The 14015-nt window shown below is 34.7% G+C and overlaps 2 protein-coding genes across 5 annotated transcripts in view; one reads left to right on the top strand and one right to left on the bottom strand.

The window, feature by feature from the left end:
* LOC105325462 (dedicator of cytokinesis protein 7) overlaps positions 1–14015 on the bottom strand; it is a 61058-nt gene that overhangs the window by 35387 nt on the left and 11656 nt on the right. For all 3 annotated transcript variants that reach the window (XR_010708071.1, XM_066067627.1, XM_066067628.1), the window contains exons 17-26: positions 13296–13379; positions 12878–13094; positions 12577–12738; positions 10671–10823; positions 10318–10403; positions 10022–10117; positions 9474–9617; positions 9096–9209; positions 8580–8893; positions 7888–8197 (exon numbers count right to left, since the gene is read on the bottom strand). Coding sequence is in view for 2 of the 3 variants with exons in the window: in XM_066067627.1 (XP_065923699.1) it covers positions 7888–8197; positions 8580–8893; positions 9096–9209; positions 9474–9617; positions 10022–10117; positions 10318–10403; positions 10671–10823; positions 12577–12738; positions 12878–13094; positions 13296–13379 (1680 nt within the window). In the remaining variant the exon portion in view is untranslated. The remainder of the gene's footprint in view (positions 1–7887; positions 8198–8579; positions 8894–9095; positions 9210–9473; positions 9618–10021; positions 10118–10317; positions 10404–10670; positions 10824–12576; positions 12739–12877; positions 13095–13295; positions 13380–14015) is intronic.
* Positions 855–6477, top strand: LOC136270309 (uncharacterized). 2 transcript variants are annotated; one of them, XM_066067631.1, is made up of 7 exons: positions 855–1548; positions 1689–1810; positions 3327–3418; positions 3692–3850; positions 3988–4104; positions 4301–4927; positions 5202–6477. In XM_066067631.1, exons 3-7 carry the CDS (start codon positions 3404–3406, stop codon positions 5256–5258), a joined length of 975 nt encoding a protein of 324 aa, XP_065923703.1. In that variant the 5' UTR covers positions 855–1548; positions 1689–1810; positions 3327–3403; the 3' UTR covers positions 5259–6477. The 2 variants fall into 2 exon arrangements, with proteins under 2 accessions (XP_065923703.1, XP_065923704.1); XM_066067632.1 differs by lacking the exons at positions 855–1548; positions 1689–1810 and having other exon boundaries at positions 3224–3418.

Here is a 14015-nt window from a genome sequence, read left to right as displayed (position 1 = left end):
ATGAGGTAAACTATAAGGAATAAAGAAAATAAGTATATACCGTTGTTTATGTTTTCAGTTCAGATGATATTATAACAATATATAATTTCATCAGAGGAATTATGTTTCATCTTAAAAAAGAATCAGATGTTTATTGTTTAACGTTAGCACATGAAATCTATGAAAAGTCTATTCTGATAAATCATGCAGGATGATATGCCCTATGAAAGTGAGTTTGTACAACTGACATCAACACCAAGAAAAGCTGAGCGGCCTTATTACATGTGTTTCAGGAATGCAAATTTAAGAACGGCATATTTTCCAAAAATACTGGTAATATTTTTCATTTGGCGATTTCTAATGCTCTTCTTATTTTTCACAAAATTAACTACATCATTTACTAAACTTTATTTATTTTAGAAGTCCTTCTGTTGTTCTGTTTGTAATTTTGTAATTTTTAGAGTTGTTGTGTTATACAAAATGTTAGAAAAATACATGCAATTGGAAAACATAAACTTGTGCTATTATCGCCACACTATATTTACATTGAATGATATTTATTCAAGTTAATGCTTTGTGCAAGTATTAGTTTACTTTATTTAGTTATAACATGTTCGTGATAAAAGCTAATTAGAGGATGAAAATTAAGGAAAATTACATCACTGCAATCCATATTGCTTACAAAATTGATTTGCTTCATATTCCACTGTACAGATTTTTTTTTTGTTATTAAAGTGACGATCTGTTTTAATCTTAACAATTATCTGTGGTTAATTTATATTCAGAATAATAGGAAAAAAATAATTTCATATAGCTTTTAATGAATGATACTGATAGCTTTTGAATGGTTTCTTTTTTCTGTTATTTAAGGATGAGCTGAGGAACAGCCCTGAACATGAAAGGCTAGATATCAGTGATATCAGCATTTACAACTCAAGTTTTGAAGAACAAGTAACAAATAAAAAGACAAAGTTAGTTGTGAAAAAACAGAGTTCCATCCTTCTAAGAAAAGCATTAAAAGACATTGCATCATCTATGAAGGAAAAGAATAAATGCCATCAGTTTTGTTTGAAACATGTCACTGAAAAGATGATGCACAGCATGAGGTACAGATTTTGGACAAAAAGCTTTGAACAACGGGTAGAATGGTTTATTGATAAGATAAAAGAAAGAAAACACCAACGGTTTTTAATTGATGGTGGACACAACGTGTGCTCTTCTTGTTTCAAACTTCTGCTAAAAATCAACAAAACCTTTTACTATAAGTATTATAAAAAAGCCTTGGAAGGAAATTCGGCTGCTAGTTTTAGAAATGTCAGAGGATTTGGCAAAGCAAGAGAAGGGGCTGTTGTATGGCTACATAATTATGAATATTTTCATGCTGACAGAATGCCAGATAATGGTGACATGATGTTGCCTTTTAAAACAAGAAAAAACGACTTGTATGACGCATATGTTGCAGAAAAAATTAAACAATTTGAAATATCTATTTCATCTGCCTACACTGTCAGCAGGGCAGCATTTTATGAAATTTGGAAGACAGATTTCCCAAAGTTGAAGATAAAGCAGGTATCACTACATGTATACTACCTCATATATAATAGTAAATATAAACATGTAAAAGGTAAAAAATTAAAATGATAAGTAAAGTTTCTCAATAAGAAACAATCAATTTTAATTAAATTAAAATCATTGTCTTTTTTTTTCAGACAAATTCCTTTTCAAAATGTAGTACATGTGTTCATATTGAACGAGAGTTGGAAAAAACTAAGGATCCTGTCAAGAGAACCAAATTGAAACAAATGATGTCTGTTCACAATAGAAGACAAATGTAAGTTTAAAAAATATATTATTTGTTGTGGGATTGGGTGTTTCTGAATAAGTAGTTTAAAATAAAAACAAAATATATCTTTTAGATTCTCATAAACTTTTTCAGTCTCTAACTAGTTTGATTTAAAACTGTCATACTAGCTGAAATTTTGCATGAAACTTATTAGTAATATTTTTTAGCATCCTCTCTGTTTTATTGCTTAATACCAGCTTAACAGCCTTCAAGCAAGAATTGACAGAAAATCGGCTATACTTTAGATCTGATAGATCTGATAACAACACGCAGCTTGAAAACGTAGATTTTAAGTTGGGAGCGCCAGTATTAATCACAGGAGGATTAAGGCTAGTGTAAACAATCCATCAGAGAAAGACTTCAATTAAGAATTATTTATGTTAACAACTTAATACAAGCAAATGTAGCTTGCAACAGGTTCATTTTGGGGGTAATTAATAACTTTTTGCAGGATTAAAAATTCACATAGGTACCATGCCTAAGTGTATCGATATAAAATAGTGCTGGATAAGCTGCTATTTTGTAAAAATCACTTTTAATATGCATTTGCAAGTATGTGAAAACTTTCTAAGATAGTGAAGTCCCTTATGTTTTTTAACCTTACTCAATTTTAAAACATAATCCACTATCAAACTGTGGTTCAACTTTATTGATTGAACAAATGAGGCAATTTGATGTAGTCTTATTAAATATTAGAGAAGCAAATGTTTGAAGTGAGATAATCCTATTTGATAGCAAATGTAGTTTAATACTTGTATAGAATATATTTTTTAAATAGAATCCAGATAACAGAAGAGAAAGGTTAAATATTTTTATTGATCTCTACGGTCTCTGAACTGAGTCTACATTTTGTTGAGTAGACGTTTATACTCAGAGTATGGATAATAGTCTGGGATTGTTATCAGAACTATAAAATGATGAGCTAAAAATATTATGATGAGCTAAAAATATTATGTCTTCAGTTCTTTAACATCTGCTCTCTACCACAATTAAATATACTATAGCAAAATATTTGGTATTTTATTAAAGAGTACCTCCAGTCAATTTTTTCACAGCAATCAATAGTATCTTAGAACGCTCCAAAAATCCGTACCTTGATATGTGCTCTGGTTTAGCAGATATAAGCAATTAAATGTGACATTTTCTCATGGAAATGCACGAGCATAAAATCTTAAAGGGTCTTTATCAGTTGTGGAATATGCTATGTAACAAATGTGTCCACCAGCATCATTGCGAAACGGAAGTGTTAAAAGAAAGAAAAAAGATTTGAATTTTTTTCCGATGTAAAGGAATATTTTACAATTCAATAAAAATGATTTTAGTGAAGAAATACATATAACCTATAGGATGCAAATAGCAATGAAAGTAGCATCCTGTCCCTACACATGCATTACAAGTAAAAATTCATTAATGTCTGGCTAATTAGATTAGATTTATACACATGTAGTAATAACCCTCTCATAATTTTAATCAATAACAAGATATATCTGATTTTATTTATAAGGACAGAGAGAAGATATTATTACAAGAAAAGGGAGGTGGCAAGAAGCAATCCCAGGCAATTCATAAGCATAATTATTGATGGGATGGACCAGAGTAAGTTGCATTTTTTTTCAAAAAGTGTTGCTATATTCTATCCTGGTTTTTTTTTTTGAATTAAATAACATTACGATATGTATTCCAGGTAAAACTAATTTGCCACCTTTTACAGGACGGCTAATGAAGGTATTTGTTTCTACTTCCGCATAGTAACTCAATCTTTGTAATGAATCTGTATGTCTCAAACGGTATTAATTTTAATTACTCCCCAATATTAAACTTATTTGCCAGTTCATATTTGTTAAACAAAAATACCTTTTTATTTTATAGGGTGTAGACCCAAACAGTTTTTTGAAAACCCACATTCAAGGGGTATTGAATCATGGGCTAAAGTCACTAGATCTTTATGTGGACATAAATGAATACCAGCACGATGCAAATCTTGTAATGAATGTCATATTGAAAAGCATCAGCCAGGCGTTATCAAAAGTAAGATTCAAAATTAATATATTTAAATTTTCCAGAATTCCATTTGTTAATCATTTGAGGATATTAATTTTTTAACCTCGGCATTATAGCAAATAAAAATAATCATTAAGTATTTTGTATTTTTATAATAATTACAGACTGGATTTCTTCAAAGTACATTATACATCCAAGCTGACAACTGTGCTAGAGAGAATAAAAATAGATTTGTCCTTGGCTTTTGTGAGCTACTGGTCAAATTGGACATTTTCAACGAAGTGAGTAACAGAATGAACATTGGATGGACATAGTTTTCATTCATTTTTATTTATCAAACTTAACAATCATATGTTGTCGACATTAAATCATTTCTATTTACCCTATTCTACATGTATTTATAATTAATGATGCAGAGATGTTGAAATACCAATTCAAATTTATATTTATCTTTCTATTACTTAAATCAAATTTTAGGTTCACTTGTCTTTTCTCCACGTGGGTCATACACATGAAGACATTGATGCCTCGTTTTCTCAATTATCAACGAAGTTGCGAAATTCGGATGCAGAGACAATGCCAAAACTTCTTTCTTTGCTCAATGGTGCTAAACAATTGAGAGGTCTATTCGACATTAAAACCTGGCTTGCACCGTGTTTGAATAATATTAAAAAACATTCCAAACCACTTCATTTCAAGTATAGCCGAGACATATCAAAAAAAGTTATAATGCAGTACAAGGCAAATAGCAGTCGACCATGGACTTTCACAGAAGAGAACATGTTACATTCAATTCCTTCTGGTAATCCCAAAATTCTTATACCTCCAAACTTTTACAAAATCGACCTAGTAGCTGTAAAGAGAAATGTTGAAAAGCAGCAGTACAATTTGCCTGGAGATAGCGAGTACAAATGGTGGTTACAATATTTGAAATACTTACAACTTGTTAAGGACAACAAAGATGCTTTGTTTGATTATGCCAAAAGAGAAGCGGATTGGCTGTTACCAAAACTGATGAACAAACAAAAGCTCACAGAAAACTCCAATGCAGACATTGAACACCATTTACTTGAAATGCTAGACAGAGAGCTTGATGATCATGAGGTATGTGCAAAAAATATCTCAAGAAGTAGCTGGTATATATTTCAGTGAATGGGCACAAATATAAAGGTCTTCACGCATTTTTAATATATTTATTATTGTTAGATTAAATAGAACGTACAAACTTACAAAACCAATTTGTTAAGTACTCTTTAAAAATATATTTAAATCATATCTATTCGTTAATAAAAAAGATTTTTCTCTACAAAATTTCTGGCACTATTTTTAGTCGCGGAAGCAAACTAAATAACATGTTAATTCAATTTCATAAATTTAGGTAGTCCTTTCAAAATCCAAACCAAAGAAATCCAAGAAATGTAAAGAAAAAGGATGAAGTATGGCAATTAAGGATGTTGAAAAGAGAAAACTACAGATTTTCCATTGCCAAAAAGTTGTGATTAGATGAAGTTAGTATCAAGAGATACCTACAGTTATAAGCACAATTTGGATGACAAGAAGTGATATAAATGTGTTCATATTCTTTAAGTGACTTGTTTGGCAACACCTTATAATGGAGATATTTTCTCTTTTGATGTTATTGCCACATGTTAGCCTATTTTACTCAACATTTCAACTTATGAAGAATGAGTTGCATTGCAGAAATATTCTACCATGTGTTCATTCCACTCACTTCCCCCATGTTGCCTATGACCTATATTTGATTTATATGCTCAGTTTGTATATATTCCTTTATGAATGGAGAAATGTTTCTCTATGATGTTATTAACATTTGTTAGCCTCTTTTGTAAGTCATTTTTGTGACAATAACTAGTTCTCACATGTAGAAGATTTTTTCATAATATGTTAAGAACACGTGAGTTTAATTATTTTATAAACAGTTACTTTTTAAAATTAATTTTGATGTAATTTATATATATGATTATTTAGTTAGACATTTTTGTACATTAATGTGAAATAATGATATAGGAATATTTTTCCATGAATTAATGTCAACTTATCAAAATGGAGGAATGTGCCCCTTACTTGTTTTTTCCCATGTATGCTTATCTAGTGAGAATATTTTTGATGAAGATAATTGCGTTATGGTGAAGAAATATTCCTCGATGCATTCATTGGAACTGATAAAAGATGTAGGAATGTTCTTTATGTTAAAATAGAAGCATATAGGCCCATTTTGTAAGAATCTTTAGATATATATTGTTGGAACATACCTCTATGCACTCATTGGCAACGCATAAACATGTAGGTATATTCCACTAGGTTTATTTAATGGAAGTATTTGTGATGGGGGAACATTCCTCTATCATTCACAGCTACACATCAAGAGGGAGGAATGTTCCCCTATGTTGTTACGGATACATATTAGTTTATTTGGTGAGAATATTTGTGATGGGGGAATATTCCTCTATCATTCACAGCTACACATCAGGATGGAGGAATGTTCCCCTATGTTGTTACGGATACATATAAGTTTATTTTATTAATTAAGAATATTTGTGATGAGGGAATATTCCTCTATCATTCACAGCTACACATCAAGAGGAAGGAATGTTCTCCTATGTTGTTGCGGATACATATTAGTTTATTTAGTGAGAATATTTGTGAGAATATTTGTGATGGGGGAATATTCCTCTATCATTCACAGCTACACATCAAGAGGGAGGAATGTTCTCCTATGTTGTTGCGGATACATATTAGTTTATTTAGTGAGAATATTTGTGATGGGGGAATATTCCTCTATCATTCACAGCTACACATCAAGAGGGAGGAATGTTCTCCTATGTTGTTACCAATACATATAAGTTTATTTAGTGAGAATATTTGTGATGGGGGAATATTCCTCTATCATTCACAGCTACACATCAAGAGGGAGGAATGTTCTCCTATGTTGTTGCGGATACATATTAGTTTATTTAGTGAGAATATTTGTGATGGGGGAACATTCCTCTATCATTCACAGCTACACATCAAGAGGGAGGAATGTTCTCCTATGTTGTTACCAATACAGATAAGTTTATTTAGTGAGAATATTTGTGATGGGGGAACATTCCTCTATCATTCACAGCTACACATCAAGAGGGAGGAATGTTCTCCTATGTTGTTACCAATACATATAAGTTTATTTAGTGAGAATATTTGTGATGGGGGAACATTCCTCTATCATTCACAGCTACACATCAAGAGGGAGGAATGTTCCCCTATGTTGTTACCAATACATATAAGTTTATTTAGTGAGAATATTTGTGATGGGGGAACATTCCTCTATCATTCACAGCTACACATCAAGAGGGAGGAATGTTCTCCTATGTTGTTACCAATACATATAAGTTTATTTTATTAATTAAGAATATTTGTGATGAGGGAATATTCCTCTATCATTCACAGCTACACATCAAGAGGAAGGAATGTTCCCCTATGATGTTATTCAAACCTATTTGCTAATTCAGTGAGAGTCTTTTTGTGTCATTTGATGATGGAGAAATATTCTCCCGTGTTGGTGTATGCATTTTTAGTACGAGTCTTCTTTTATATGATCATTTGATGATAGAGGAATATTCCCCCATGCATTCACAGCAACATATTAGGTTGGAAGAAAGTTCCCTAATGTTTTTATTGACACATGTATGTTTTAATAGTGAGAGTCTTTTTGATGTTTATTATCATGTAATGATGAAGGAATATTCCTCCATGCATATAGATGGAGGATTGTTCATCTTTAAAGAATTGACTTATATATGCTATGTTCTCATAGCGTGATATAAATATATGATTCCTACCATAAAATGCATTAAAACCCAGAAAAAGTACGCGTGGATTTTCCTTTTTTATTCTGGATTGCATTATAAATCTTGTGTTTTGATCCTAACTATTCAATCTTATTTTATCTTTTAGTATAGTCATTGTATTTCCTACAGTGTTGCACATAAGCATAATATGTTTGACATAATTATTTCTAAGAGTGCTTGATGCTTACACATAGTGTACATAGATATTTTTATTACCTTGGGTTCATCCATCCCTCCTGGGTATTCCTGAACTCTCCCAGCAAAAACGGTGGCCCCTGCTATCTCCAGGGCGACACTGTGACTGATTTTGTCTGCCTCCTCCTCTTCAGGGCAGCTTGTATGTCGCCTCAGGTCAAGGCCGGGGTCACTGAGCTGTGGCAGTGCCTCGATCACGATCCCAATGATGGGCATGTACAGAGCGGCCAGCCGTGACTTCATTGCAGTGTCCATGTATCGAAGGTCAAGGTCGTGGTTGTACAACAGGTTCCGTACAACATTGATGGCCTTATGATGAATGATGGGATTGCTTCAAGTAAGAAAAGAATTCATGATATAATTTTCACTGACATAAGATTGCACACAATGATAATGACATGCAGTCTTCACAATGTAGGGTCAATGAGTGTATGATTAACATATAGATGTTCAAAATTTGTATCAAGAATTGCTTATTACGTCCACCCCCTTTGTAAAACTTGAATATAAAAATAATATATAAACTAACAAAAAACTGTGTAGAGGAAGTTTGCAGTGTGTGGCAGACTTGTACTAACACATGTAGGACTTACACAACAAACTGTGTAACCAGAGCCACATTTAGGTCATCCTTAGGTCACCCAGAATCAATGTACAACTTACTGTGTATCTAGGGCCACTTTCAGGTCATCCAGAATCAATGTACAACTTACTGAGTATCCAGGGCTACTTTCAGGTCAGACAGAACTAGGCCCACCAGGAAGTGCTGCTGTCTGTACTGTAGGGTCAGCTCATAGAACTGTCCCCGGTCAGTCAGGGTGGAGGTGGAGGTGTAGGAGGACATGGAGTTGGTGCTCTGGATGCTGGGGGTGGGGCTGGCAGCTCTCCCTGATGTAGGGGTCAGAGGAGTTCCGAATGGCAGATTGAGGGGGAAGTAATGCTCGTGGCTACAGACGATTCGCAGAAAGTCCAGCCGTAATAGCATCAGAGTGGTCGAGTCAGACAGAGTCTGGATCTTCTCCGCAATCTACAAACAGCATACACAACTTGATCAGTCCACAACACCGGGCTAATTACAATAGGTATACACACCTGAAATGCTATGTCACACTGTTACATACATTGTCATATTACAACACACACTGTACATGGATGTTTTAAATAAATATATCATTTTTGATGTATTTTATTTCCACTTCTATGACTGGTGTCATTAATATAATACTAACAGCCCCGCAGTAGTTTGCAATGAGGTTGAAGACAAATCCTCGATCCATGAAACTGAGGAGATCGTGCAGGAAGAAGCCCAGGCTGATGTTTAAACTTCGGATTATCTGAGGCTCCTATACAAAACACAGTATCAGTATCATTAAAGAGCATAGAGGGTGTAAAACTAAATACATGTAATTTCTATCAAATTTATAATTCCTGATAATAAGATACTTGTAATAAGTACAGATGATTTAATAAGAAAAGTCCACAGTAAACATTTTATCATTCAATTTGCTGAATTAAACTGTATTCCTGCATTTCTGACATTGTTTGGGTGATGTCTTTCCACTGATTAATAACCTTGACATTTCTTCTATCTGACCTTAACCTTTTACCTTGATGTACTTGTCTGTGACCTCTTTGTTGACCAAGTTCATCAAGGCCTCAATGTCCTCAACAAACGGTTTGTCATTGAACCTCATCTGGCGGGGCGTGTCCAGCTTCTGAGTCTTGTTCAGGTGTTCTGCCATGCTCTTGATCTGTAGGTAGAAAACATAATCTGCATCATCCCAGCACTAAACTTTTACAAGTCAATGCCCAGCAATATAAACTTACTATCAGTTCAAACATTTACTGACAGACAGTTAATGACTAAAGGGTCATTTCAAACATTTACTGATGGACAGTTGATGACTTATGACCAGTTCAAACATTTACTGACAGACAGTTGATGACTTACGACCAGTTCAAACATTTACTGACAGACAGTTAATGGCTAAAGGGTCAGTTCAAACATTTACTGACAGACAGTTGATGAATTACGATCAGGTCAAACATTTACTAACAGACAGATGATGATATACGATCAGCTCAAATATTTACTGACACAGTTAATGTCTTAGGATCAGTTCAAACATTTACTGACAGACAGATGATGACTTACGATCAGTTCAAACAGGAACCAGGAGTAGGCGAAGGCATGGTCCCTGTTCTGTCCACTCAGAACCAGCCACTGTAGAACCAGCTCCTCATGAACCAGCTGTAACGAACCAGTCACATGACTATCACATGATGAAACATATTCAATCACACATACGTGTAGTTCATAAAAGTTTTACTTGATATACTCTAATGAAAAGGCTACTGTAGAATCTAATTTCATAAGATGTCTATCTCTTTTCTAATTAAATGTTTATAAAAAGAAGTATAAACCAATATTATAACACTGAAGAGGCTGACCTTTTTGGCTCTGTTCCTGACCATTTGTGGCTGATTGAAATCATCAGCCCTCATGCTCCCTGTTCTGTCCAAGTACTTTGTACCTCCTACAAACAATCCATACATACTCAAACTGAACGACAACATAAAACTGTTTTTCTTTTTTTACTGCAATTTGATTTTCCCCTCATTTATCACAGGCTTTCAACTGCATTCCTTACAAGAGTATATATAAACCTGTATTTATAATTATGTCCTGAACTACTAGAAATCAAAGTTGTGTTATCAAACATATCACTGTAATTACATATCATTGATGACATCCAAATTCAGTTTGGAAAATGTCAGGACAAGAGACAATAGATCAGTAGTACCTAAGATGGCAGATATTTCGTTGTCTGGGGAGGTGGGTGTTAGCGCATTCAGGTCTGGATTGCTGGAACTCCGCGGGAAGTTTTTGTTGGAAACGGGAAGAGATGACGGTCGTCCGAGTGTGTTGTATCCAGACCCAAGCATGGGATCTGTAGCTGCAAAATCAAACATAACAGTTACAGCAGTATCAGCATAATCAGTGTAAAGGTATTATCAGACTTTGCTTAATTATACAAGTCAGTGTGTAAAAGACAGCAGTTATTTCTGGGGGTGAAGCTAAAGCCTGTCTCACACAGAACACACGGCTTATACAGTTGGCTACCCGTGTGAACCGTACATACAACCGAACCAGCCTTGGTCGTATCCGACTTACACTCGGGCCATTCGTGAAAGCCGTGTATGATTTTTTAAACATTTAAAAAACTGGCACGGGTGCCATGTCCGTGTATGATCATATTAGCGATCATACAAGACCGTGTGAGACCGTACGAGACCGTATATACAACCGCACATGAAGTCCATTCCACGAGTGAGCTCAACCGTGTCAATATCGTATATAAATCATATGGAATCGTGTGAAACCGTTCCCAATTCTACATCCAACACCCGGATTAACACTCGAATGTCACACATCACCGTACGATTCACACTAGTGTACACACGGTTTTATACAACCAATAAGGTTTCATACGATCGCCATACGACCAATACTTGACCAAGTACGAATTATACATGGTCAAGTACGGCCAGACACGGTCTCTACGTCTGTACAAAGCTCGTGTATGATCATACAGCACTCGAACACAACATAAAACACAACTACCTGCTGACACCTTGAAACAACAGAGTACTTGCTACATAATGCCTCCAAAGAAGAAGAAGGTCCCCAAAAGAATCCCCACCATGGAAGATTCTCCCAGAGAGAATACAAAAAGGCCAAAATAATCTCAATGTCTATCAGTCTTATCATGATTTCTAATTCCCTTAATCTGTCATCTGCCATTTTTATAACTTCTCTGTTGAAAATTCGAAAATTTATGAAGCCAAGCCATCAAAACGAGTCAATTTATATCAATACATACACAAATGTGTGATAATTCGAGCACAACTCGAACAAAAGTCGGTGGGACCGTATGTAAACCCGTAAATGTCCAGTTAATCAAGTAAAAGTCGTGTTTAATTGTACTAGGCCATAACAGACCGTGCTAGACCGTACTTGGAACCGTACAACAATCGTATGAAAATCGTTTGCAAATCGTGTTCAAACCGAGACAAACCTTGCTTGACCGAGTATATCCGTGCTTTGTTCGTACATACTCGTGCTACATTCGAGTCTAAATCGTACCAACTCTTCCCCAGGCACGGTTGAAGCTCAATACTCGTACCAGTCAACCCGTGTATAACCGAGTATACCGTATTGGAACCGTGTGCCCAACCGTGTTCTGTGTGAGACAGGCTTAAGGGAAACTTTATTTTGCTGAGTGAGACAATAAACTTACTATTGTCCAAATAAATAGTAAATAGATATTTTATATATACAGAATAAAACTGTCAGAGAGGCAGAGTCAGAACATAGTTGATGGTTATCAAATTTGAATTATGAGAAGTTGAATTTAATGTAGCAGCTCTTGATAACACTAATAACAAGATTAATGCAAAGGAAATGGAATGCTGCCAGTGAATAGCTTCAATGACTATTTACACAAGGAAAATGGCACAGAAACTATTTCACAGTATATGTTGTGTACCGGGTAGATGAAATGGCATGTTTATTTGTATTTATTTTGCTTAGGAAAAGTACTCTATGTATCTGTGTTGTATTGACACACTTACCACAGTGTTGCAATGGTCCGGGTGGGGTATGGTACAACAGTATTGTATGTATCTGTAATGTATTTACAAACTTACCACAGTGTTGTAATGGTCCGGGGTGAGGTAGGGTACAACAGTACTGTATGTAGGAGGCCAGTGTTAGGTTCCGTCCATTACGGTCATTTTTATCACACAACAGTTCATGGACCCTCTTAACCACCAGAATTATTCCTTCAAAGGCTGGCTGGCCAATGTTTACTGCAATCACAACATACAATGATAAAGAACACTCAGACATCTACTCTGTATATCTTCTATAATATCAAGCTTGATATTACATGTGTAGAGATAGGGGACACAAAAATATATAAGAGATATGTATCAACAGACTTATTACCTTGCTGTCCTCCAAGTATTGGGGGCCTCACCATCAGATACAACAGTCTGTCCAGGACCAGGGGCAGGAACTGCACCAGGTTCTCTCCCTTGGATTTGGGGATGTCTTGTATACTGAGTCTAAGGTCGTTCTCAAACTGGGACTCGGTCCTCCGGGGTGGGAGCTTCTGTTCCAGGGTCATCCTACAGTTGTATAGGAACTTTTCCAGCTTGTCATCCTAAGCAGCCAAGAAACCATCAAGAATGTACTATTATTATCGAAGCTTTTCCTATTACTTACAAACAGAACAATGAAACAGAAGAGGGGAATTTTTTTTATAATCGAGCAATATAGCGATACTTTTTCTTTCTTCCCACTTTTACTTATAGAACGAACTGACCTATTTTGAGTTTGGATATGTAGTGCTGTTGGCTATTACCTGTGTGTGAACCGAGGACATTGATCTGAGGCTGACATTGAACAGTCCCTTGTGATCCACCCACTTCATGTTGGGCAGGTTGGTCTAAAGTTATAATGCCATCATTTAACACAGAGTCTAAAGATATAGTATCATCTCATAACAAATAGTCTACAGAAATGGTATAATACATAACAAGTTGTCTATAGAAATGGTATCATTAAATAACAGGGAGTCTATAGAAATGATACCATCATAAAACAAATAGTCTACAGAAATGGTATCATAACAACAAGTTGTCTATAGAAATGGTATAATACATAACAAGTTGTCCATAGAAATAGTATAATACAGAACAAGTTGTCTATAGAAATGATACCATCACAAAACAAATAGTCAATAGAAATAATACCATCACATACATGTAACATAAAGTCCATAGAATAATACCATCACATGAATTTACATAGAAATATGAAAATCGTACTTAGAAATATATGATGTTGGGTAAACAATTACAATCATATACATTGAGGAAATTCTACAGAAACCAGTCTATAATAAACTACAACAGATGACTGATCAAACAAAGTATCAAATATTTGTCTCTTGTCAAATACAGTAAAACTCGTTTAGTACGAACTAGGATATTGTGAATTCACAGATATAGCGAAGTCATCTTGGATCCCTAGCTATGTAAATTTAATGAATTTCTTATATGGTTATAACGAATTACGGATA

This window comes from Magallana gigas, chromosome 7 (assembly GCF_963853765.1).
Source record: "Magallana gigas chromosome 7, xbMagGiga1.1, whole genome shotgun sequence".
Classification (NCBI taxonomy): Eukaryota; Metazoa; Mollusca; class Bivalvia; order Ostreida; family Ostreidae; genus Magallana; species Magallana gigas.
The sequence above is the reverse complement of the archived record's forward strand: the minus strand, read 5'-3'. Positions and strand labels throughout refer to the sequence as shown.